Here is a 24,367-nt window from a genome sequence, read left to right on the forward strand (position 1 = left end):
CTCCGCCCGCCCGCCACATTGAGGAGGTCGGACGGAACACTCGCGCCCGCCATGATGGGAAGGTCACGGGGCGTGGCTCCCTGTTGCCGCCATCTTGAGAGGGTCGAGGTGGCCCCGGTTTCGGTAATGGAGCGCCCGGGGAGGGGCAGCGCCCGTGACCCACCGCCCCCCGCATGACCTCACCCGGCAGCACGGCTATGACCTCACTCGTCAGCATGACATCAGCAGACGGGCGCCAGGACGCAGCCTTTTATTGCGGCTCCGTGCACCCCCCCCCCCCCCGGCGGTTTTTTTTTCCCCCTCTCCTTTTCTCCTCCTTTTTTATTAAAAAATAAATGTACAATTCCGGACGGCGGTTCGGTACAAAATATACATGTCTGGGGCGGGCGGGGGGGCACGTACAAAAATAGAGTGGGGGCCAGTAGGGCACCCCGGGGGGGGCCAGGGGGCGGGGTGGGGATACAGCCCCCCCGGGGGTCCCTGCTCCCCAGGCAGGGGAAGGGGCGGGGGGCGGGCAGTGGGAAGGGGGGGGAGGGGGGTGCGCCCGAGGTCCCCAAACCCGCTGCTCCCCTCTCCCTTACCCACACCCCCCCCCATGCCAAGGGCGGGGGGCAGCACCCAGCTGCGCCCCCCCACCCCGCGCGATGCCGGGGTCCCTGGCCAAAGTGCGTCAGTGCTGGGGGGCAGCCGGGCCCCCCCGGGCAGGGTGGGGGGTCCCCGGGGCGGGGGACCCCCCCCGGCCCTCACTGGCTGCCGGGCTCCAGCTTGTAGGAGAGCTCGAAGAGCAGGTTCTGGTTGTCGATGACCCGCAGCTGCCGCACGTAGGCCTTGGTCTGCAGCTGGCTGGGGGAGGCCTCCAGCTCCAGGCCTGGGGGGGGGTCAGTGCCGGGGGGGGCAGGACCACGGAGCCCCCCCGGGATGGGGACACAGGGACAGGGATGGGGGTGGAGGGATGGGGATGCAGGGATGCAGGGATGGAGGTCCAGACACATCCCTCTCTCGCAGGGCCAGCACCAGGGGGGTTCAGGGCCATGCACTCCCCCCGCCCCCTCGCCCCACAGGGCCAGCCCCCTCCCACAACCCTGGCCCTTCGCCCCTGCCTGGCCGGGGCTGCGGGGGTCCCGGCCCCCCGCCATACTCACAGAGCGGGCGGCTCCGGTACTTCCGGATGGTCCTCACTTTCTCTGCGATGCAGTGCTGGTGCAGAGAGCAGCCCCCCTTCCGCCATCAGCCCCCCCCAGTCCCACGGGAGCCTGCCTGGCCCCCCCCAGGGACCACCTGCCCCGCAGGACCCTGGAGATTGTCCCCCCTCCGGGACCCTGCTGCACACCCTGAGGCATCCCCACCACCAGGGACACCCCCCCCAGGTTCCTATTCTGCACCCTGGGGACCCTACACCCCCGGGGACCCCACCCCACTGCTCCAGCCCCTTGGTGGGCTCCCCCTTCTCCAGCCTCACCCTGGGGTTGCCTCAGCCACGTCCCCCCATCCCAGCAGCCCCCCAGCAAGGAGCACCCACCAGTTTCTCCACATTGACCAGCCCATCCACGAGGGTCTTGCTGCCTTCATGCAGGAAAGTCAGATCTGGGGTGGGGGGGCGAGCAGGGGTTGAGGGGGGCCCCACGGGGTGGCAGTGGGACCCCAGCCCACCGTGGGGTGCAGGCAGCCCCCATGCCCCCCTCACCTTTGAGGATGAGGGGCACAAAGGGGATGAGGGGGGGTTTCATCTTGGCCAGCACCTCCCGGTAGGTTTTGTGGTTCCTGCAGGGGTCCTGGGAGGGATGCGGGGGGTCAGGGCTGGGGGGGCTCCCCATGGGTGCCAACACCCTGCCCAGCCTGCCCTGGGGCCCCCCACCAAGCCGGCCACCGTGGGCACAGGGCTGTGGCCATTGTTGGTGGCCGGGGGGGGTGGCAAGGACACCCCGGGATGGCGTGGGAACGTCCCCTGCCCACCAGCTCCTCAAATACCCCATGGGGTGCCTGGGGGCTCCCCCAACACCCGTGGGGTGCCCAGGCACCTCTCACCGTCAGGTTCTCAAACTTCCGAAACAGGTTCTTGAATTTCCCTGGGAGTTTCTGCAAGACAAGCCCAGGAGGGGCCATGAGCACCTGGGAGGGGGCATCCAGGAGCACCTGAGGGGGTCTGGGACACCTGGGTGGTGGGTTCAGGGCACCCCACAGCCCCGTACCTCCCAGGTGAGGCGCAGGCGGCTGATGGCAGCATTGTTGAGCCCGATGATGATGGCGTAGAAGGAGAGCATGTCCTGGTTCTGCTTGCATCTTGGGGGGGGGGGGCATCAGAGAGGGTGAGGGGGCAGGCGGGGGACCCAATGCACACCCCCAGCCCCACACTCACATAGCAGCAATCTTGATGAGCTTCTTGAGGAGGTGGGCACGCTTGCCCAGCGACTCGCAGAGCAGCAGCTCGGTGCCCACCCAGTGCTGCACCTCGCTGCACCGCTGCAGCAGCAGCTCCAGGTTGGCCGTCTCCCGCCGGCCCCGCTCCCCGTGGAACACGTAGTCCACGAACTCCAGCTGCCAAAGAGAGGGAACACGCACATTTTCAGGACACCCCCTCCACCGCGGCACAGCCACCCCCCTCAGCCCCCCAGCCACCCCCCCCTCACCTCGTGGATGCAGCGGAAGAGCTCCCAGTGGAAGGCGGTGAGGTGGTTGGCAATCTCCTCCGGCTCCGCGCGATGGATCTCTGTGTCCCCCGGCACCACCTGGATCTCCTCGGGCAGCGGCACCTGCGAGGGGAACGGGGCCAGGGATGCTCAGAGGGGGCTGAAGCATGGGGCTAGAGCATGGGGGGCCTGCAGGAGGGTCCCCCCTCTTCTGCCTGCGAGGTCACTGCGGCCCCGGGGCTGGGCAGGCGGCAGGGGTCCCGGTGCGGTGCTCACCAAGGAGTCGAAGGTGTCCCTGGTGCAGGCAAAGAGGTGGCTGTTGATGCCCAGGGTGGTGAAGACGCACTCCTCGCTGGGCTGCAGCACCGCTTTCTCTGCGGGCAGAGTGTGGGCAGGGGGTCAGCACCAGCCGGACCCCTGCCCCTGCCTGCAAGCCCCCGGCCCCGCGGGCACCTCCGGACGAGGCCATGGTGACAAGGATGAGGGCGTCCTCGCGGGTGCTCTGCTCCTCCGAGTACTGCAGCTTCTCGGTGACGGAGGCCAGGATGTCCTGCACCGAGGCCGAGAGGCGGCTGCGGATGGTGACGTACGAGTGATCGGGCATGTACACGCGGCAGAAGACTGGGGAGAGGAGGGGGGGTGTCAGGGCCACGCCGGACCCCGTGCACCTCCCCAGGCCACTCTGGAACACCGAGTGGGGAAACTGAGGCACGGGGCAGGCACGGCCCCTTGCAGCCGCTGCTGGCCGGGGGGGGACCTCAGCACCCAGTCGCGGTCACTCACTCTCGTCGGAGCCCCGGAAAGCCACCCGTGTCTGCAGGCACGAGTCGATGCGGCGGAAGTGCCTGAACAGCGGCTTCACCTGCTTGTTCGGGGGGGGCGTCTCGTCGGCCACCCTGCAGCACCAGCGTGGGGTCACACAGGGGCCCCAGCATGGCCAGCACCCTTGGGTGCTGCACCCTGAGCCCTGCCGGGGTGTTCTGCCAGAGCAGGGGGCCAGAGCCCCCCACCGGGCTCCTTGCTCATTACCAAAGGGCTGCTAATGACCCCCCCAGATCCTGGGTATCCCCAAGGACCACAACTCCTTGTCCCTCCCGGGGACCCCCTGACCCCCAGGACACCCCATCCCCTCTGGGAACCCCCTGCCCTCCCTGGGGAACCCCTGTCCCCATGCTCACTTGAGCTCCACGGTCTCCACGAGCTGATGCAGCTTGAGGATCTCGTCCTCCAGGTCATGGTAGAGGGACGTGTCCTTCATGATGAGCAGGTAAAGCTCCTGGGGGGAGCGAGAGGGGCTCAGGGTGGGGGGCTGCAGGGTGCTGGGGGGGTCACGGTGGGGGGACCCACCTTGATCACCTTCCCGGCGCTCTCCTCCTCCTGCAGCAGCCCCTTGTAGGTCTCGAGGAAATGCAGCAGCACGGCCAGCACTGCCCGCTTGCGCTGCAGCCCGGCCCCCTCCTCCCAGCGCGGCGGGGGGCTGCCTGCCGCCAGCACGAAGGTGGCACCGTCAAGGAGGCGCCACGGCAAGGAGGGACCCCAGCCACCCACAGGCACCCACTGTGCCCCGGGCACCCCTTGTGAGCGCCTTCGCGCCCACCGCAGCGGCACCCCACTGCCCACACCCCTGCCCTCCTCACAGCACCCACACGCCCACCCTGACAGCACCCTGCTGCCCTCCCCACGCCCTCCTCCTCGCAGTACCATGCCCACCCTTGTGCCACCCTCATGGCACTCTAGTGCCCAACCTCGGACCCTTCCCCATTGCAGCCTTGTGCCCACCCTCCTGCCACCTTCACGGCACACTTGTGCCCACCGTTGTTGCACCCGGGTGCCTTCCTCATGCCCCACCTCGGACCCCTCCTCATTGGACCCTCATGCCCAACCTCATGGCACCCCAACGCCCTCCCCACACCCGCCCGCTGCCCCCCATGCCCCCTCATGCCCCCCCAAGGATATTGCTGGTGCAGCTGCTGCAGGAAGCGCTCGGTGGGCAGGAAGAGCGAGTGTGTGAGCACAATATCATCCAACAGTGAGTCTGGGGGAGACGGGGGGCAGGCGTGGGCACCCCATCCCACACAGCCCCCTCACCAACCCCCCCCAGAAGCCCCACACCCGGCAGGGCGGGCGACCGAGGGGAGCAATGCTAATTCCCAGGGCAACACCAGGAGATGCTGAACCCCACGCTGAGCCCCACAGAGAGCCCCCCCCCCGCACCCGACGCTGACTCATGGACCCGCTCCCAGCCCCGCGGGGCAACCAGGTCCCGGGAGGAGAGCGGCGCGGGGGCAGAGGCGCCGGCAGGGCAGGACCTGAGCCACGACACCCCGGCACACCCGAGGCCCCAGCGGGAGCCCAGCTATGGCCAAAGTGGGACACGGCCCAGGGTGATGGGGACACTGAGGCAGGCAGCGAGGGCCAGTGGCAGCAGCAACTGCTTGGGCAGCCGCACGCAGGGCACGCTGCACCGGGGCTGGGCGAGCTTGTGCCTGCAGTCGGGCTCTCCAGGCCGGCACAGGCGGCACCAGCCCTGGCGAGGGTGTTTGGGCACGGCCAGGGGAGCCAAGGGGCCAAGACCGGCGGCGGGGCCCGTCAGCGCCAGCACCCAGCCGCCGCCGCTGCAACCTTTGGACGAGGCACCGCTCCCTCACCCAGCCTCGGAGCAACCCTCGATCCTGGGCCCTGAGTGGGTCCCTGGCCGGATGGGTGCCCAGGGGGCTGTGCTTGTTTGCCCCAGGGATGCTGTGGCTGGGCCAGGGACCCTGGTGCCCCCAAAGGGGCCCACAGGACCTGTCCCTGCAGGAAGGGTTGTGCTGTGTGTTGTTTCCCCCCCCAGGCCCCGGCCCATTAACTTAGTCATGGATCTGTGCAGAGCCAGGGCTGAGGCTCCCCCGGCACCGCTGTGCCGGGGCACAGCACTTGTGGGAGAAGAGCTGTCACTGAAAGCAGGACATGGCAGTCTGGGGCACAGGCTGGACCCATGGGCCCCCCCAGCCCAGCCCTCCCAGCACTGCAGGGCTGGTGCCACACATCCAGCATCCTGCACCTGTGTCAGGATGGGCAGGGCCACCGTCAGTATGGGGGGTGCCCCCAGGGCAGGCATACGGCCCTCAACCCCCCTGCCATGGGTGCAGCCCCATCCGGAGCTCTGCCTGGGGGGCAGAAGGAGTCTCAAACACCAACACCACCCCCATCCCTGCAAGCTGCAGTACTCTCCAGCCCTGCCTCAGTTTCCCCATCCCTCTGCAGCACCCACACCATCCCCCAGAGCCACAGGGACAGGTTTCCTGCACTGGGAGAGCCCTCGGACCCCCACGCCAGCTCCTGCCCCCCTCCCCCTGCTCCCTGCCAGACCCAGCACTGCAGGGCTGGGCCTGGCAGCGTGTTGGTGCAGGCAGGGCCTGGTGCTGCCAGTCCCATCTTGCTCCTACCCAAAAGGCTCCCTTATGTCAGTGAGCCGCACCCCGCCCCGGGCATCCCTGAAGCGTGGGGCTGGTGGCAGGCTGGGGTGCCCCACTGTCCCCCAGGTGCCACCCGGCCCCACACCCCAGCAGCCGAGCGAGGTCGGCCGGAGCAGGGATCCCCACGGCGCGGGAGCGCTCCCAGCCCGCCTGCGCCCAGCCTGGCTCCCGCCCAGCTCCGTGCACCCAAACCCACCCCGGCGCCTTGGCATGGGGAGCCATGGCGGGATGGCATTGCGGGCACCGGGAAGCCTGTGCCGGAGGGAAGGGGTGTCCGCTCGGCCCCCACCCCCACTGCGGCTCCCGTCGGGGCTAATTTTAGCACCGGGAAAATGTTAAAGATTAACCGGGAGGCTGATGGCCCTGCGTGGTGTGGCAGAAGCCGGTGCCCGGTCAACCTTGGCCTCCGCCAGGCCTGGTGCTGCCGCCAAGCTCGCTGCCCCACTGAGCCCCCGCACCCACCATCCCCCTGCCCAGCCCCTCCGCCGCAGCGCCGGGCCGGCAGCGATGCCCTGCGGGACCCCTGCCCACCCGCAACGCCCCTGCCCACCCCACCGCCACGGGCACCCCAGGCCGGCGGGGACCCAGCCTGACCTTGTCACCCCAACCGGGCACCCTGTGCGGTGCCACCGGCCTCGCCGGGCACCCGGCGTCCCCTACCCCGGCGTCCCCCACGTCGGCGACCCCCACGTCGGCATCTCCCAGGACAGCGGCCGGGTAGGTGCATCAGACACCCCCGCGCCCCCGCTGCGGCATCACCCCCCCCCACCGCAGCGCCCCAGCCGCGCTCCCCGCACCGGGCAGCCCCGCAGCCCCTCCCGCCGGTGCCCGCAGCCCCTCCATCGCCCCCCGGCCGCCCTCCCAGGGGTCCCGCAGCGGCGGCCCCGCCAGCCCCGACCCCCCGTACCTGCTCCGCAGCCCCGGCCGTGCGCGCCGCCCGCCGGCAGCCGCTCCAGGAGCGCGGCCAGGAGCCGCTCGGGGGGCGCGGGCGCGGCGGGGGCGCAGCCGCAGCCGCAGCAGCAGCGGGCGGCGGGCGGGGGCTCGGGGCTCGGGGGCTCCCGCTCCCGGTCGCCGCCCGGGGACGCCTCCTCGGGGGAGCGGAGCGGCGCCTCGGGCGGCCGCAGCTCCAGCCACCGGCCCTCGCCCCCCGGTTGCGGCCCCGCCGGCCCCGCCGGCTCCTCGGGGGAGGTGGGAGGGCGCGACAGGCTCTGCCGCCGCGGTCCCGGTCCCGATCCGTGTCCCGGTGCCGTTCCCGGGGCGGCGGCGGGGCGGGCGGGCAGGTGCGAGCCCGGCTTCTTCAGCAACTTCTCCAGCGGCTTCATGGCCGCCCGGGCGCGGCGGCGGCGGCGGCGGCTCAGGGGGCCATGGGCGGCGGCGGCGGCGGCGGCGGCGGGGCGGCTCCGCTCGGCTCCGGTCGGGCTCGGGCCCCGGCGCCGCTCCCCGCCCGCCCCGCGCCTGCTGCGCCCCGCGGAGCCGCCGCCAGCGCCCGCCCCGCCGCCCCCGGCCCCGCCCCGCCGCCGCCCCCGGCCCCGCCGCCGGCACCTGCCCGCCCCCGCCCGCCGCCGCACCGGGAACGGCACCGGGGGGCGGCGGGGGGCGAACCCATTTCAGGGATGCGGTGACACCGGGGACGCAGCCGGTGTGACGGTCACACACCGGGACACGGTGTCGTCCCCCCAGCGACCACCCCCCCCAGCAGCCCCGCACAGGTGATGCGGTGCACACCCCCCCCTCCGCGGCACTGTCACACTGGGGACGCGGCCACACGCGATCGGTCACGCACAGGGGACACATTGGCAGGGCCCCCGCACCCCCCCAACGAACGGCCTGGTGGAGAAGGGGTGCAGCCCACACCCCGTCACCCACCCCGCCGTCACACCAGCGGCACCATTGCACACCCCGACAGAGGGACACAGTCGCACACCCCGTGCCACGTGCTGTCTCACACCTGCGTCACACCCATGTCACACCCCTGGCACGCCCCGACGCCCTGTCCCCTGGCACACCCACGTGGCTCCCCCATCCAGCCCAGCGCCCCGGCAGCCTTGGGGCACACGGGACTGTCCCCGCCATGGTGCCCCTCCTCGGTGTCCCCTCCACGGGGGGAACATGCTCAGGTGTGGGGTGACCCACCCACGGCCCACCCAGCCCAGCTCTCCGCACCCCGTCGCAGCGTGGGAACAGGCTGGGGGTGGGTGCAGGATCCCCCACCCTGGCGCGGGCACCCCCTGGGGCTGGGGCCGCCCTGCGGGCAGGGCCGGGCAGGTCGGGGCAGCTGCCTGCCCCCCGCGCTGCCTGCCAGGCCGGGAACAGGCCCTGCCGGGCTGGCAAGCTGGGGCAGGTGCCGGGGCAGGGCAGGGTGGGACGTGGCACCCGCCCGGGGCAGAGCTGCCATGCCCCCTGCCCGCTGGGTGCCAAGCACCCATCCTGCACGGGCCCTGAAGCCCCCAGCCCGCCACAAGCAGCTGGGGGGTGCACCGGGGCCAGGACCCACTCTGCACCCCTCCGGGCACGGCAACGGTGGTGACAGCAACGGGGTGACAGCTCCCGTGTACCCCCACAATTGCCGTTCTCCGGGGTTCACTCCCTACAAACCTGCTGCCCTGTGACAGGGTGGGACAGTGGTAACAGCTGGGGGGACATGGCGGGTGACCCCGTAGCCCCTGCAGGCAGAGCCGGGGTGTTTGGGGAGGGATGGAGGGACGTGGGTCCCGGCAGCTCCCGCTTTGTTCGCACTTCGTTCCCGCTTCGCCTCCACCCAGCAGTTGCTTGGCAACTCCATCCGTGTGGCCGCGGGAAAGCAGCAAAACATGTCCCCACATCCCCATCCCCGGCTGCACGGGGCACCGGTGCCATGGCACGGCACGGCACGGCACAGCCAGCACGGCCCTCCTTTGCCCCATGGCACCTCCACCTGCCCCGCTAGGCCCCCCCCCCCATCCCACCTGAGACCCCAAAACACACCCACCCGGCCAAGCTGCTCTGTCCCCTCTGCCCGTGGGGGCCAGACGAGGGTGCCCAGCCCCGGGCGTGAGTGGTGCCCGCTGGCCGGGCTGTGCCTGCATGGAGAGGGGCTGCTCCTGGCGGCAGAGGCTGGGGGAGGCAGGAGGGGAAACTGAGGCATGGAAAGGCAGGAGGAGCAGGCGGCAGTGGGGCTGCGGCCGGGCAACGTGGGCAGGAGACACCTGGAGCATCGTGCAGTGCCAACGGCCGCGCTCTCCCCTGGGAAACATGCCCCAGATCCGGGCCCATCGTCTCGGCCCAGCTCCTCTCCCCCGGCTCAGCACGGACGGGGACACTGCTGGCGCAGAGCGAGCTATTAGCTTAATTAATTTGCTGTTATTTCTCCTAACGAGCTGGGATCTGGAGCAGGCGCTTCCCTCCCAAAGCCTGCGCCTCCATTTGCAGCCGCGTTGCGTTCCCCCGCCCCGGCAGCCAAGCGGGGGGTGCGAAGCCTCCAGGCACTGCTCAAAACAGACCTTGTGTAGGAGGGAAAAATTACACCGAGGGAAAAATCCCTCCCTGAGCCAGCGCCTTAACCCACTTCCCGGCTGCAGTGCTGGGAAAGGGGACCTCAGCATTTGGGGAAGGGGAGAGCGCCTAGTCCAGGGGCTTCTCACCCGGCAGTTTCTCCATGCAGTCCCTGCGATGGTGCAGGCTGGCCCCTGGACCAGGCTCAGCCCTGAGCCCTCTGCCAGGGAGGGAAACTGAGGCAGAGGTGCTGGTGAGGGAAGGGGCAGCACAGCGGTGGGGGCAGGAGATCGAGGGCTCCTGCCTCTGCTGCTGGCTGGGCTCTGGGACCCCGACCCCGCCGCTGGCAGCAAGGGCAGGAGCTGGGAAGAGCTGCAGGGAGCAGAGGAAAGGGGCTGGGACAGGACGCAAAGGGGGAGCTGAGGTCCCCCTGCCCTCCCCAGCCACCCTCATGCCACGGCGTTGGCACCTGCCACATCCTTCCCCCTCCCCAGGCAAGCCCCGGGCAGCCCAGGGCCGGCTGCAGGAGAGCAGAACCCCACCACGGTGCTCCCTTGGTACCCCCCTGTGATCAGGAGGGTGCAGGAGCAGGGTGCGTGTCACCCACCCACCCGTTTGCCGTGGGAAGCTGGGCCGCGGGCCAGGGGGAGGCTGTGGCGGTGGCGCCGAGGCGGAGGGAGGCAGCGCGGCGCAGAAGCGCGCGGGCGGCAGCTCCCACACCACCTACACACCAGTTGTTCCTTTCCCCCACCCCGAGCCAGCGAGCGAGGCTGCAGGGAGAGGAGGGGGCTCGCTTCCACACCGAGCCCCGCCGCCGGGGCAGAGCCGGGCTTGGGGACGGGCTGCAGCTGCTCCCCGGGGACGCGGGGGCGAGGGCGGCTGGCGCCGGCTGCAGAGGAGCCGCTCTTCCAGTCCCACGAGGAGCTCCTGGAAAAGGGAGAGCAGCTCCCGGCGTGCGCGGCGGAAGGGATGCCGGTGGTCCTGGGGGAAACGCATGCTGTCCCTGCAGGTCTCAACCCAAGGAAAGAGAGACAGAGAGCTGGCTGCTTTCTAAAACGTATTCTCATCTGCGTGCCGATACAATGCTGGTTACAAACGTGCGCTCCTAAGGGACAGGAATCCGAATAAACATAACCAAAAATCCATCACAGTGTTTGTAAGGTCCAGGACTTCAGTCACGCGACCGATATGTTAACGATACATTTCAGCCTTAAGGCAGAGAAACAGTTACATTTAAAACATTAGGGATTTCTGCTTTTAAAATGTCGCTTTGACATCTGAAATCAGGTACAAAAGGTCATCGAGTGACAAATAACAAACAAAGAAGGTATTTCTGCTGGAGAGCCGGGCATGCATGGGAAGACCTCAACCAGAGAGCGGGCAGGTGGGCTGCTGGGCACCCCTCCCTCGCCACAGATGGGGACTCGGAGGCCAAGATGCCGCTTGCTTGGAGCGGCGACGCTCCCCCTCTCGCCGCGCGGCCTGCGCCAGCAGCTGGCACTTCCCCACGCTGCCCCAGCACGTGCTCGGGGCGAGCGGCAGGGATCGGCAGCCGGCCCTGCCAACTTTCCTAACGCAATTTGCAAACGGTTGCGAGGACACGGCCAAGCCCGAGCGCGGCCGGGAGCCGGAGCCGCTGCGGTGCCGGCGGGATGCGTGGTGCAGAGAGGCGGCACAGCGCTGCGGCGCGGGCGAGCCAGCCGGGCCCGGCTCGGCACATTCAGCCCTGCGGTGCCAGTCGCCCCGGCAGATCGGCCTCCGAATGCTAACGGGGGAAACGAGGCTGCCGAGGTCCCCGGGGAGAAGGCTGGTTTATGGGGTGGCAGACGCAGGGCTGAGGCGCTTCCTCCTGGGGATGGGAGCCCAGGCTGGGTGCACCGGGGCGGGTTACAACACCCCCTTCCACTTCCACAGCAGCAACACCCAAGCGCTAGGAGCAAGTTGCTCCCTCTGCTTGCCCCGTCTAGCTGGTTTGTCTGCTGGCAGGGCTGTTCTGGCAGCGTCAAGGTGCCTGGACGCTCATAAACCTCCCTCTCTGCCGATTTGGCAGAGGCGCAGGAGGCGGGTGGAAATCTCCCCCCTGCTCTGCAAGGTGCGCTCGTGGCAGCGGGGAAGGGGGTCGGTCGCCCCATGCTCGCACGCACAGACTCCCAGCAGATGCGAGCTGAGCGCTTGCACACGCACAGAAACACAAGTTACCAACAGGGCTTGTTCGGAAAAAGAAACGGGAGGAGCTTCTAAATTAAGTGGTGACTGCACAGCCAGTGCGTTCCTGACTGACTCCTATCGCTCAGCTGCCCTTCCTATGCTTAAACAACGGCAGAAATAAACTTGCTAATTTAAAAAGAGAATTGAAATGAAGAATTAACTTATTGGCTGTCGCCATGGGGGGCAAGGGGATGTTACGCTCCGGTTAGCCAGACAAACAAATTCAGAATACCCAAAAGAAACAAATCAGCTTTACTGAGGGAGCTGGTTCATTTCTTAAATAAAAACAGAGATCACAATCAAGCCAGTGGAGTTTAACATCACAGAGAGGGAAAAGGGCAGACGTTTAGTAAAAGAGAGAAGTTGCGAGAACTTGTGGCCAAGGGCCGACTCCGGGGGTTGATTCTTCGGTGACCTCTGCGCCCCAGGGAGGGAGGGGGAAGGAGGGCAGATCAGCAGCTGCGAGATGGTTTTTGGGAGGGCACCAGTAAAACCAGAGAGGGAAGGTGCCTGGCCCTGAGCACAAGACGGTGCAGCTGATTTCATCCCGCTGCCTCACCTACGCCCAGGGAAGGAGCCTTTCCCAAGAAGGAGCTTCCTCCTTGCCGAGGTGCCGAGTCTGGCGTTGGGATCCCCGTGGCCGCATCCCTACGTGTTGCTCCTCTCCTTTGACTTTTCACCTTTGCTGTCCTGGTTTGGAAGAGGAAAGAGAAGCAGAGGCTTAGGCTGCCCCAGCACAAACGCCGCATGGGGGCTGCAGCTCTGATCACCAGGGTCCTGCGAGCAAACACCCTCCACGCCTGGGTGCCACAAGGCGCCCACCGCCCACCCGCGCCACCGGCTTCCTCCGTGCCCGCTCTGGGCACGAGCAGCTCCCTTCAGCCAAGCTCTCCTCCTGGTTAAATGTTTTTCCATCATGAGGCCTTTCAAAGGGCACCTCGATCAGATGAGCTCACAGTGGATTTACAAACGCTGCATGTTTCCCAGCCCTCTAACATGCTGCACGCCGCCTCCCCGCGTACAGGGAAACAACCGGCACATGCCTGCCCGGGCCTGGGCTTGCCGTGATTCAGGCTTGCTCAGCTCCCATACGCTAAGCGAGGTATTAAAAAAGGAAACTAAACACACACGTGGCAGTCTGGCGTGCACACACACGCACAGCTCACAGCACTGGAGCGAGAAAACCGTTCCCAGCGCAGAGAAATGGCTCTCCTATCTGGAAAGCCTTTAAGCCTGCTGCCTGAGTTACATACTGCTAAGGTCTCAACATTTATTCTTCCAAAGTCATTCCCTCCTAGCTTAGGACTGGATTTTTCTCTCTTTCTAGTGTTCTGTTTTCTACCCTGAGCAAATAAAAAAAACAAAGCAAGAGTCAACTTTGGACTTACTTTTTACGTGGGTTTAGTTTTAAAGTATTTAGAAACTCAAATTAACTGGAGCCCTGCTTACCACCTGCAACGAGAAGCTGAGGTTTGGGACATGTCAAAGATTAGACAGTTTAAGATTTCCTGGCAACAACATATTTCTTGGATGGGAGAGGGAGACCGCAGCATGGCGCACGCCCCAACGGTACAGCATCACACACGCGCACACTCACGCCGAGGGGACGGTACCTCAGGAGGCGGTGGCTTGATAGTCACAGGCTGGGACGTCCTTCGAGGTGGAGAAGGCTTGGGCTGCACTTGCTGCTGGACAGTGTTGTAGTACGTGACCCCTCCGTACACCTGGGACTGGGCCTGCATTCCCCAGAGAGCAGAAGGGTCAGCGCTTTTCGCTGTGGGGGGCGTGGAAAGCTGCATCCCCTGCGAGAGCACCACGTGTCTCAGACAGCCTTCACAGCATGCAACCGGGCTGTGAAAAGGTGCCACCACCTAGCACCAAAGGGGAGTAGCCACAAGGAGATGGGGGTTCATTTGTGCTGCGCTCCCCAAGGCTATGAAGAACAGCAGCACTTACAACTCCCAGAGGACCCTCGCCCACCCCTGCCCCTGACCAGGGCCTCCCCGCTCTCGGCAGGGTGGGCAGGCACAGGCTGCAGCAACCTGCAGCCACGCCGGAGTGAAGTTTGTGGCAGATGGGTTTCCTCTGCCCTGCAGAGTTTCCCAACTGCCATATAACGCCTGTGCTTTGCAACAGCGGCAGACTAGGCAGGTAACAGTTCCCCTTCACACCGAGATTGCCTCCAGCTGCCTGCGGGCTCGGGATCTGCCCCAAAAGTGGGCTGATTCCCTGCCAGGGCAGCTGGGATCAGCCCAGGGCAGCAGGGAAGGTCAGGGAGGTTGCAGGGCTCGGGGAGTGTGCACATCTCTGGCCTGCCACTGCGTGTCAGCCGTGTGCCGCTCGCACGGCAGCCACGGGGAGCGGCGGGTTCGTCATCACGATGCCCACAGAGATTTGCCTCCTCGCTGCCCAGCAGCTACTGCGGGACTCAGAGGTCGGACATCGAGCAGGAAAAGCCAGCCCTGTGCTGGTCGCACCAAGGGCCTTCCCGGCTGGTGCCGAAGAACAGCAGCAGCCAGTTTCCAGCCTCCATCTCAAACAGGAAGGACTGCCAAAGCAATTTTCAAGGTGTCCTTGGCTTCGCATGGACCGGGAGGGGGCATAGTGCTTCACAGGCGCCTGGTGGGCTGTTCCCCCGTTCTGCAGGGGAACACCTAGATTCTGAGATCCACCAGTACAGGCATTTCATCCACTAAACCTAAAATCCAGGGTAGCGGCAGAGCAGACACAGGAGTAGTCTTTTTCAGCTACCCATCCCAAGCAGAGAGAGGGATGACAGGCAACACGCTCCCACCATGGAGCAGCCCAGCTGCTCCACATCCTCTCCCAGGAAGCCTCAGAGGATGTACCCAGATGCCACAGGACCCCATCTGCTCTCAACGGCTCCTGCTCAGGAAGGAGACGCGCGGCGCAGCTGGCTTACCTGCGTGTTGGAATAGAGATGAGGAGGGGGCGGAGGGGGTAGTGCTCCTGGGGGGTAGGGGTAGCCAGGATTCCCAAAATTCATGACTCCAGGAGGGGAGAAGTAAGTCGGTGCAAGCAGCTGCTGCGGCGGGGGCTGGCCCGGCGGCATGGAGACTGGCGGGGGGTACAGCCCAGGGTTTGCCATGGGGGCTGGCGTCTGGTGGGGATGTAAACCTGGGAAGTGATAAAAATAAGGTGAACGTGACGCCACGTGTAAAGCCAGCGCGTCCCGCAGAGGGCTGGAGCTGCTGCAATGCCAGCAGGTCAGCATGGCTGCGCCTTCCCCGCTGCAGCAGGAAGGAGAAGCACTTTGCTCAAAGGCCTTTCCTGCAGCCATGAGATCTCAGCTCCTGCACCGGGGAGGGAAAAAGGGAAGCGCTTCTCAGCACAGCGGAGCACAGACCCCTCCCCGATGCCAGGATCCCGAGTCACCGGAACCAGACAAGGCCCTGGTCAGCACATCCACTTCAGGAAACAGTTTTTTGCGGGCAAAAGAGAGAACATGCCAATTCAACAGTTCTCATTTCTGCTTTTGTGATCTACAAGCAGCAGGGACTGAAGAACCAGCCTAGCACAACAGCTGGCAGAGACAGCACCCCACTGAAGGGGAAGCGACTCAGCCAGGAGGGTCTGCACAGAACCTGCAGACATCCAGCTGGAGGCTGCCAAAACATTCGCATCACCGCGGTCCTGCACTGGCTGGAAGGGCCAGAAATGTCTGTTTTTCTTTTCTTAAAATGTATATTGATCCAGCCTCACGGCATGAGGGAAGCGGGTCTCTTCCATGTTGTAGAAACAGGGAAGATGGATTCCCCCAGCGACAAAGGCTGTGCAAATCCAGAATTATCTGCTCCCCAGCACAGGCTGAGCTGCCCCAGGGCACAACCGCAACGTCAGTACCAGCTGCCTGGTGCCCCGCTGGGGAGCTGGATCATCACCTGGATGAGGGAGGTGCATTTCTGGCTGTACGATCATCCCTTGGGGCGGCAGCGGGGCTGGGTTCTCACTGTGGGTGTAGATTGGTCCCTGGAATTGTACTGCAACACACAACAGTCGGTAAGGAAAAGCTCCACTGGATTTTATTCTATTGCAGCAAGTCACACACACACCCCAGCCAGCTACCGTTACGGCACTTGAATGCAGTGCTGCAAGCTACATTCCCATCGGCACACGCAGTCTACCAGGCTCACAGATGCTACGTACTCGCAACAGAAAAGCCTCCTACCCCCTTTACAAAGCAGGAGAATACTCAGGGAATTTCTTCTCCAACACTGTAAATGCTGGAGTAAATTCCCAATCTGTCCTCGGTCTTGTTCTGTAATTCTCCCCGCTCTTAAATGTCAAAGACGTTGCTCTGATTTCAAGTTAATTTTAAATCCTAGTTCTCGTGAAGAAAAGCAGTGTCCTAGAGAGCCTGCGCACAGGGAGGGAGGCGGTAACGCTGGTTGTATTTATGTGGGTTTAAACACCAACCAGGGAGGCTCAGAGCAGCTTTTCATACGAGATGATGCAGTGACGCTATTAACAAAGGAAAGGGAAGACAAAGCCCCTGATCTGCCCGACCCTAACAGGAGTAGGGGGACTCCTGCTCCAGCTGCTCAGGTCTGAGCACACACGGAACCTCAGGAGCAGGAGGGAAACACTCACGTGGGTCGTAGTAGTGCCCTTCCATGATGCTGATGTGCATGGGGGGGGCAGGCTCCGGCACCGGTGGTCTCTGCCGCTGCGACGAGTAGCGCTTCACGCGGCCCCCCTGCACCGCCTGAAAGAGTCCAGAGGCATCGGTGAGGGTCAGCGTGTGGAGCAGGAGCCCTCCCTCCAGCAAGGGAGCACCGACCCGCTCCCCACCAGCCCCTGCAAACCTCCAGCTGCGTCACACCCTAAGAACCACGAACACTCACAAAAGGGAAAGGCCGCGGCGTCACAGGCAGCCTCTAATTACTACAACCCAGAAACAAATAAATGCCGGGCTTCCGCGCTTCCAAAAGCAAGAGTCACACTCCATGCAACAAGCTTTACCATTTCCTCCATCCTGTTAAACTGAGGCGGTGGCCCAGTTCCCACGTGCATATGGTTTGGAATACCTGAGGAAGAAACAAACTGGTCATTATGGTTTGCATTTGATCCCAGTAAAGAGCCACCTCACCCGCCGAGGGGGCTGCCAGGAGGCGCCTGTCATCGCTGGCCGTATGAGCGCCGGCAGCCTGGGGATGTTGTTGCACTACAAAGAGGCACAGCTCTTGCTTTCATGACGGGAAACCTCTTCTAACAATTTCATCTCTTAGGTGACAATTTTAAATATTTCAGTAGAAATTAGAAGCTGTTGTGCCACTGTACAGTCATCTACGCTGCTCAACACCTTTTAAATCTTCTTTAAAAAAAGAGAAATAATAATTCTCAGCTTGAAATCCAGGTCCTGATCTAAGCTCTGGTCCTGCGGCGACAAGGACCTCATCAGAATAGAAACAAGGATCCACGTGGGACCGGCTAAGCTGCAGTTCAAACTCTCTACAGGGCGTAACCACTTTTATCGTGGGCTCCTTTTAATTCGAACAACAAAGTTACGGCGCACATTTAAAACCACAACGCCAAACTGATCACAGGCGATTCCAGGGGAGCAGGAGTGGACAAAACAAACCTGAAAAGTGCCCACAGATCACTGACATTGCAAATGTACGCACAGGCATACACGGTGCACAGACAGAATGGCCCGATGATGGCTCATCTAGCCAAATGTCTCCCAGAATTAACTCCCACCTTCTCTGCTGGGAAGAAACAAAGCGACAGTAGAGTAATACGTCCTTCCTGCAGGCAGAAAGTGGTCTCCTACCTGCAGACTAGAGCTGCCTCATGGTAAATTTGTTAAAATGCTTTATTTTTAAGCATTAAAAGTACATAATCTCAGCTGCAAATCACAGCACTTTTGAACTCTCATTCTACTGGCATGTTTAAAGTCCGTCTACTCACATCCACGGTCGAGACCACGGGTCTGTTCACACAAAGATTTTACCGGTCACATCAGTGCAAGATGACTTATGGTTTCATGACCTAAACCTCAGGAGATGCTTATGAAAGCAGCAAGTTGCTTTCTTCAACTTGCTCCAGTTTTATTTCCCTCGGGAAGGACTCTAACGCTCCCCAGAAAAGTCTCTAATTCTGCAAAGAGATAATTATACCTGAATGACCTCTCGCATGGACGCTCAACTAGAACTCACACGGGGGTAACTCTGCCACATATCCCTCCCTCAGCCCCCCTGCCTGCTGCTGCCAACAGAGCAGCTTCCTCCTACCAGGCACAAATGCATTTGCCAATCCGAGTCAGGTGTTAGCTAGTGGCAACCAAATCTCAACGCCAGGAAACAAGCTGATAAACAGAGGAAAGTTCTCTCCTGTTCCTGAGCAGGACATTACAGGAGCCTCATTATTCCTTACCCTCACCTGCCAAGCGAGCACAACACTCCTTATCTGCTGAACTCTGATCCCTGCTGCAGCAGCTGCTCTCACCGTGATTCACGCTGCAGGAAGTCCCTGCTGCCTGTTCCACACACGGGCCTTTGGCTTCACTGAACCTTCCCCATTCTCAACACAAAACAAGGCAGAGAGAGGGAAAGGACCTAGTTTTATATCCTTCCCGGCCTGAATTCAATTAACCTGCACCAGAATGTTTAATTTCTCCTTTTTCTGTTCTGTTTTGTCCCCTCCAACCATCTCCACTGCACCTTCTTAACAGCATGCACTTCCATCACACACCTACGCTGAGGCTGGACTAAGGCAGAGCCGATTCAGCTCTGACCGAGTACGCGAATGCAGAATTGCATTTGGCTGGGGCTGCAGTGGAAAAACCAACAGGCTGCACCCACTTACCCCTCAGCTCCCGGGGCTGTATGAACTGCGACTGCCCCGGAGTCCAGTTCTGCTCAGTGAGATTCATTTGGGTCATCTCTTGCTCAAGTCCATCCAAGCTGGATTCTACCGGTGACTCCCAGTTACTGCTCTTGGCTGGTGGGGGGGACGTCTCGGCTTGCACAGGTTTTGGAGGCACAGGAGTCAGCCCTTCTGAAGCGGGCACTTCATCTGCCAGCTTCCCTGCATCCCCAGCTTTGATTCTGGTCCTTCTTGCCCGGGAATAAGACTTCTTTTCGATTGGTCTGTCTGGCGGTGGCTGTGCAGCATCAGCAGCCGTGGCTTGGTTTTCCAAAGCAACCTCCTCCTTCACCGGGCTGCCGTGGACATGTGCCGCTTCCATCTCGGGTGACTTGTCTCTTGGTGGGGTTTGCTCTGCACGCTTTGCTCGATAGTTGCTCTCCTGTTTCACTTGCTCGCCATTACGAGACAGATGCTGGACGTTTGCTTCCGAAGCTCGGTAGCTTGGACGGGTCTCCTTGTAGCCCCCCATCCTTGGGTAGTTCCTCGGTGGGGGCATCCTCCCTGTGCCTGCAGAGCTCCTGTTGGTGAAGGTTCGGGGGGGAGCTGAAGTGCTGTCTGCACCTTGGTGCCTTGGGGGCTTATTTGGCCTCTCGTTGGACCAGTTTGGGTCTCGCTGAGGAGGACTCCCAAACCTGAAGGAGAAAAATAGTGCAAACGACTGGAAAGAAACCCCTGGGTGAGATGTGCTGCTGTGCCAGGGAACCCCTCTCCTGTACGCAGCGTGCAGAATTCCCAGGACCAGCGTCCCACCCTGGGGCCAAAGCCAACAACAGGGCTTTCCCCCTTCAGGCCTTCAGACCTGTCATTTGAAGCGCCTGGCACAAAGGCTGAGGTCTCCCTCTGGGACGAGCCACGGTCTGGTTTGACTTTGCTGCTCACCTTGGCTTGCGCATCCGCCTCGGCTTGATGTCATCGGGGTTGTGAGCTGACCTGATGTCATAGCCATAGAGCGCGATCAGCTCCTGCCTGGTCTTGGGGGCCTGCTCGTCCTCCCGGAATTTGTCGTGCTCCCACCGGCCCTCGTCCTTCCACAGCTTCCGCTGACGACCCTTTGGCCTGAAACAGTTACACAGGGAGGACCAAGAGGTTCTTGCAAAGCCAAGGAGATGTGGCAGCTTCAAGCAGCCCCACACACAGAGACGGAGTGTTCCTAGGGCAGGGTGGGCACAGGAGGGAGCGTCTCTTCTTCCTCCCACCCTTCCCACCCAGCAGCTGCTGGTCTACCCACTGCTACTTCTGAAAAGCAGCAAGAAGGGCCACAGCTCATTGGCAAGAAGGTTTCTGTGTGGGTTTTTTTTGCAATACCCTCAGCCTCTCCTTCAAAACAAACAGCCAAGATGTCCTGGCAAGACACCGAAGCACAAACCCTCCTTGCTGACGCCTTCCCAGTGCTTCACACCGAAGCAAGGAGCCGTGCTGCCAAACGCTGGCCTGGGAGTTGGCCTCACCCTCCCAGAGAGAGGCAGACACGTGGGGTATGCTCACATACCTGACCTCCTCCTCCTGCGTCTGCCCTCGGAGGTCGTGCTCAAAGAAGAGCCCTTTGCGCGGGATGTAAGCCGGGTTCTTCCGGTCCTCATCGTCGTCCAGGTGCTTGGGAACTTTTTTCCCGACTTTATTCTCAACAGGTTCAGTGCTCTCCTGTCAAAACCAGACAGCTCTTACCACTGCAGCAGTCCCTCTGCGAGAAGCCCCGCACGGCCCAGAGAGCGCATGTTTAACACCTACCTGCCCATCCCCGCTTTGCCTCTCACCAGTTACAGCACCTTTGGGGTCAGGTTTCTCATCCCCTTTCCCTGCTTTTGCCGCTGACTCACAGGAATCATTACTATCCTGTTTCAGTTCCACTTTGGCACTTTCTTCCTCGCTGTAATCCTCTTCCTCTGCCTGAAAGAGCCCCAGTTACTCAAGCACGCACCTTTAGCAACCGGTTCCCCAGGAATCTCCCCACACAAGTCCCCAGATCTGCAGTTAGATCCCTGTTCCAGCTGTTAAGAGACCTGACCCTTTCAAAGCAGAGGATTAGCTCTCAAGGTACTTCCTATCCCCGTATTTTTACAGAACAAGTAAAGACTAAACCCAACACCTCACTCCACCAGCGACATCAGATCCAGCTGTCAGGCTTTCTAGAACAGAGCTGGGACCAACTCCCTGCCAAAGGCACAGCCTCTCACTGCTCCGAAAGGAAAGGGCTCATGCAAGCCAGGGAGACCAGCAAACAAGGGCCCTCAGACCGTCCCTTTCTTCCCACACCAAGGGCCCGGATCCAGCCAGCGCCGCGTTTCCAAATTCCCTGGAGTTACTCAGCTGACTCACTCTGAGCACTCTGCTCGCAGGAGCGTGACCTCACTTCACCCTCCAGGAGCCTGCAATCCTTGCTTAGGCTGGAACTGACACTAAAAATAGCTCTGCGTGATTAACAAAAAGACTGCTCTATTTTTCTCTTTCAACACAGTGTATTTGCACATCAACTGCTCCTTTTGTTTACGTTGGGGAAACCCAGACGTGGCATTATTTTTAGGCACAGGAACAGAGTCATCCTGGCATGTCAGTGATGCAATACCCCCGCTGCTCCAACAGCCCAGCGCGCACCAGCGCTGCTCTGCTTCCGTGTGCACCAGCCTCCGGGCAGCCTCTGCGCAGGTTTCCAGGCTTGAGGGGCTGCTGCACAGTGAACACGGGGAGCCGGCCCTTACCCTCCACGTGCCGCCTCTACAGCCCGCCGTGCTCCTTCCTCACTAACGGCAAAGATGAACTCACAACTGCACAGTCCTTATGAGCCTCGATTTCATCTGCCTTGTTGTTTTGTGTTTTCTCTAACTGCTGCCCCCCTCAAGACCCCCAAAACAGTTGTCTCAAGAGAAGGGTTTTCACTAGAAAACCTTAATTGTAATTATTAGAAACCAGAATTTCGCCAAACCTCCTCAAGATGTTAAAACTTACAGTTCTGAACTAAAAATCCAGGGATGGCTACAGCACCAGGCTGCTGCCCAGGCCACCTCCCAGGCACGGGCAGGGGGTCTCAGGGCACGCGGGGCAGGATTTTCTCAGCACAGCCCCAGCACAGAGCTGCCAGCACTTGTATCGCGCATTACCCCTCCAGCTGCTGTATGCAGAAGACAGGGATGCTGCCTGGGATGCTTCCAACCCGGCACTTAGTTATTAATTTCAACTAATTAAAATGCAACCAGCACCCTACACTTCCTTCCACACCCTTCTTGGCCATAACAAATCCCGCTCCCGGTATCCAACGTCTGAGGAAGCAGGTGGCTTTTCCCCCCCGTACGTACTGGCCCTACATCCACCTCGCAGCCGCGCAGGCAGCTTCTCCACAGGGCTGGGTCCAGCACCAGCGGCCCAGCGCCGTGGCCTGTACGTGAGAGAACTGCCCGGTGAGGGGGCTCAGGCTGGGCGAGACCGCTTTCCTCTGCAGCAACAACAACCACGCTGCAGCGCAGCTCGCTCCGGGTCTCTGCCCAGCTGGTGCAAAGCACAGGAGCTGGGATCTTGAGACAAAGGCAATCGCTGCCGACGGGGTCAGTGTAAGAGAATGAAGGACACAAACTGGGTTTTGTGCTAAAATTATGCAAGATGCAGTCGTTCAGCAGAACCCTTTAAGCACCAGGACAGAGATTCCTCTTACCTCAGTGTCTTCTGCGCTTTCGTAATCTGAGAGTACAGCTGCGGGGGAGAAAAAGGAGTTTGGTGTCAGGGTGGGGACAGAGACACAGCTTCTCCCCGAGCACAGCACGCCGCGCTGCGGGCGACCGCTGGCAAACACGCGCTGCACAGTCCCACCAAGGGGAAGTCAGAGGCCAGCACCAAAGCTTCCCTGACGAATACCATTGCTAGCTCACGCAGGAGGAAGCAAGGGCGAGTTGGGGGCACGCTGTCCCTGCACCCCGTGTTTTCCTACCATTACAAGGTAACATTTGGGATGACAACAACCGCGGGACTATTGGAAAAGGCATTTTATCCAGTTTTTACTTTCTGCATGCAGACCGAACTTGCAGTGCCCAGGAAAGTCATTACTCACCATCTCCTTCAATGCCATCCTCGCTTTCCTGCAGAGAGAAAGGAAAGGTGTGTTAATGGAGGGGAAGGTCAGCAGCCGTGTCCCTGCGGCGCCCTACCTACGATCCCAGACACGATTACAACAAGAGTTGGCCCCAGTCCTATTGCATCCGCTCTTGGAAGTTCAGCTTCAGTGACCAAGGAAAAAAGAAACAAATTCAGGGCTCTCAGTACCTTTCTCTAAGGTCCTTCTAAAGCAAGCTGTGCTGGGGGAAGGCAGCTCAAGAAAAAAAGCACAAACTGTGTGAATTGCTGGGGGTCTTCAGAGGGGAAGGAGCCACACTGACAGACAAGCCAGGCTCCCCTCCCTTGATAACAGAGAGACAGACAGCCAACTCGGGAAAGGACAAGAGGATTACTTAAAGCAGGAGCCCAGGAATAATGAGCAGATGCTGAGCAGGACCGAGCTCAGGCCGACACCTGTGAGACTCCAGTGACAGAAACACAATCCCGTGCCTGAGAGAAGATGCTGGATGAAGCGGAATGAGATCGAGACAAGTTTCTAGTAAAAGAACAGACTGATTGAACCGTGTAGTAAAAACGATCACCTCAGATCGAAAATAAAACCAGCCAACGCATAAAGGAGATAAGATCAAACACCAAAACAACTGAGCAAAGATACGCTGGGATTCGAGAGGAACTGGAAATAACCAGTGCTATAAACCCACAACAGGACAAAAATCGCACCCAGCTGTTACACGCCAGAGGAGGAGAACTGCCCCGCAGAGGTGGGGGAGAGCAGCACCACGAACTTGCTGTAAGAGGTTTTTAATGCCCTCACTTAGAAGACGGCTTGGTCAGAGCTCATCGAGATCGGAAGAGGCCTGACCGGGCAGCCAACCTGCCCACCTGCGACCCGCTGCCGGGACCACGGGCCGGGACCCCCCTGCCTGGTGCTGGGGGGCTGCAGAACCCAGCTCTGCCCCGCACACATGGGGCAGGGTGGGGGGGGATGTCCCCCAAATCCCGCGCGTGGTGTGTGTGTGGGTTTCCCCCCCGGTGGGCCCCCCCGCGAATGTTGCGCCTGGCGGGGGGAGTCCCCCTCAAATACCCAGCCTGGTGCTCCCTCAGCCCCCTCGCACCCCTCCGTCCCACCAACTCCCAACCACCCCCCCACTCCGAGCCCCCCAACCGCCCCACGTTCCCCCAGTTCCCCCCCCCAGCACCCCCGTCCCCTTTCCCCCCTCCCCGTACTCACACACTCGGACTCGGGCGCGCTCTTGGCCGCCCCCCCGGCGGCGCTCTCGGCCCCGCGGCCCCGCGGCCCAGCGCTGAGGGCCCCGGCGGCGCCCCGCGGCGGCCGGTGCGACGGACGGGGGGAACCGGATCCCGAACCGGAGCCGGAGCCGGATCCCGAGCGGGATCGGGCGGCGCTGGCGGCCGAATCGGCGCTGTCGGAGGCGGCCGAGTCCGAGTCGTCCTCGCTGTCCTGCGAGGCGCGCTGCCGCCGCCGGTCCGCCATCTTGGGCAGCCGCGGGGGCGGGCGGCGGCGCGGGGCACCACGGGACGGACTACACCTCCCGGCGGCCCCCGCGGCACGGGCACCGCCGCCGTCCCGGCGGCCCTTGCGGCAGCGAGAGGCCGCTCCTTCCCCCGCTCCCCGCCCGCCTCTGTGCCCGGCAGGGGGCAGGCGAGCGC

The 24,367-nt window shown here is 62.6% G+C and overlaps 2 protein-coding genes across 5 annotated transcripts; both read right to left on the reverse strand.

Annotated features, from left to right (window-relative positions):
* Positions 1–303: 303 nt before the first annotated feature.
* RAPGEFL1 (Rap guanine nucleotide exchange factor like 1) lies at positions 304–7,561 on the reverse strand. The gene is made up of 15 exons (XM_064473588.1): positions 6,993–7,561; positions 4,584–4,662; positions 3,975–4,125; positions 3,806–3,903; positions 3,411–3,523; positions 3,081–3,248; positions 2,904–3,001; positions 2,628–2,750; positions 2,357–2,535; positions 2,190–2,280; positions 2,026–2,076; positions 1,685–1,772; positions 1,520–1,584; positions 1,143–1,197; positions 304–868 (listed from the first exon to the last, which is right to left on the reverse strand). The coding sequence occupies exons 1-15, from the start codon at positions 7,405–7,407 to the stop codon at positions 744–746; spliced, it is 1,899 nt and encodes a 632-aa protein (XP_064329658.1). The 5' UTR covers positions 7,408–7,561; the 3' UTR covers positions 304–743.
* A 4,432-nt stretch (positions 7,562–11,993) lies between these two features.
* Positions 11,994–24,227, reverse strand: CASC3 (CASC3 exon junction complex subunit). 4 transcript variants are annotated; one of them, XM_064473476.1, is made up of 14 exons: positions 23,928–24,227; positions 22,692–22,719; positions 22,299–22,336; positions 20,384–20,542; positions 20,145–20,296; positions 19,535–19,711; positions 18,593–19,287; positions 16,748–16,812; positions 16,376–16,490; positions 15,667–15,765; positions 14,688–14,902; positions 13,378–13,500; positions 13,153–13,216; positions 11,994–12,454 (listed from the first exon to the last, which is right to left on the reverse strand). In XM_064473476.1, exons 1-13 carry the CDS (start codon positions 24,189–24,191, stop codon positions 13,181–13,183), a joined length of 2,166 nt encoding a protein of 721 aa, XP_064329546.1. In that variant the 5' UTR covers positions 24,192–24,227; the 3' UTR covers positions 11,994–12,454; positions 13,153–13,180. The 4 variants fall into 4 exon arrangements, with proteins under 4 accessions (XP_064329546.1, XP_064329545.1, XP_064329544.1 ...); XM_064473475.1 differs by having other exon boundaries at positions 13,153–13,229; XM_064473474.1 differs by lacking the exon at positions 13,153–13,216.
* Positions 24,228–24,367: the final 140 nt, after the last annotated feature.

The sequence above is a fragment of the Phalacrocorax carbo genome, chromosome 25 (genome assembly GCF_963921805.1).
Source record: "Phalacrocorax carbo chromosome 25, bPhaCar2.1, whole genome shotgun sequence".
In the NCBI taxonomy this organism is placed as follows: Eukaryota; Metazoa; Chordata; class Aves; order Suliformes; family Phalacrocoracidae; genus Phalacrocorax; species Phalacrocorax carbo.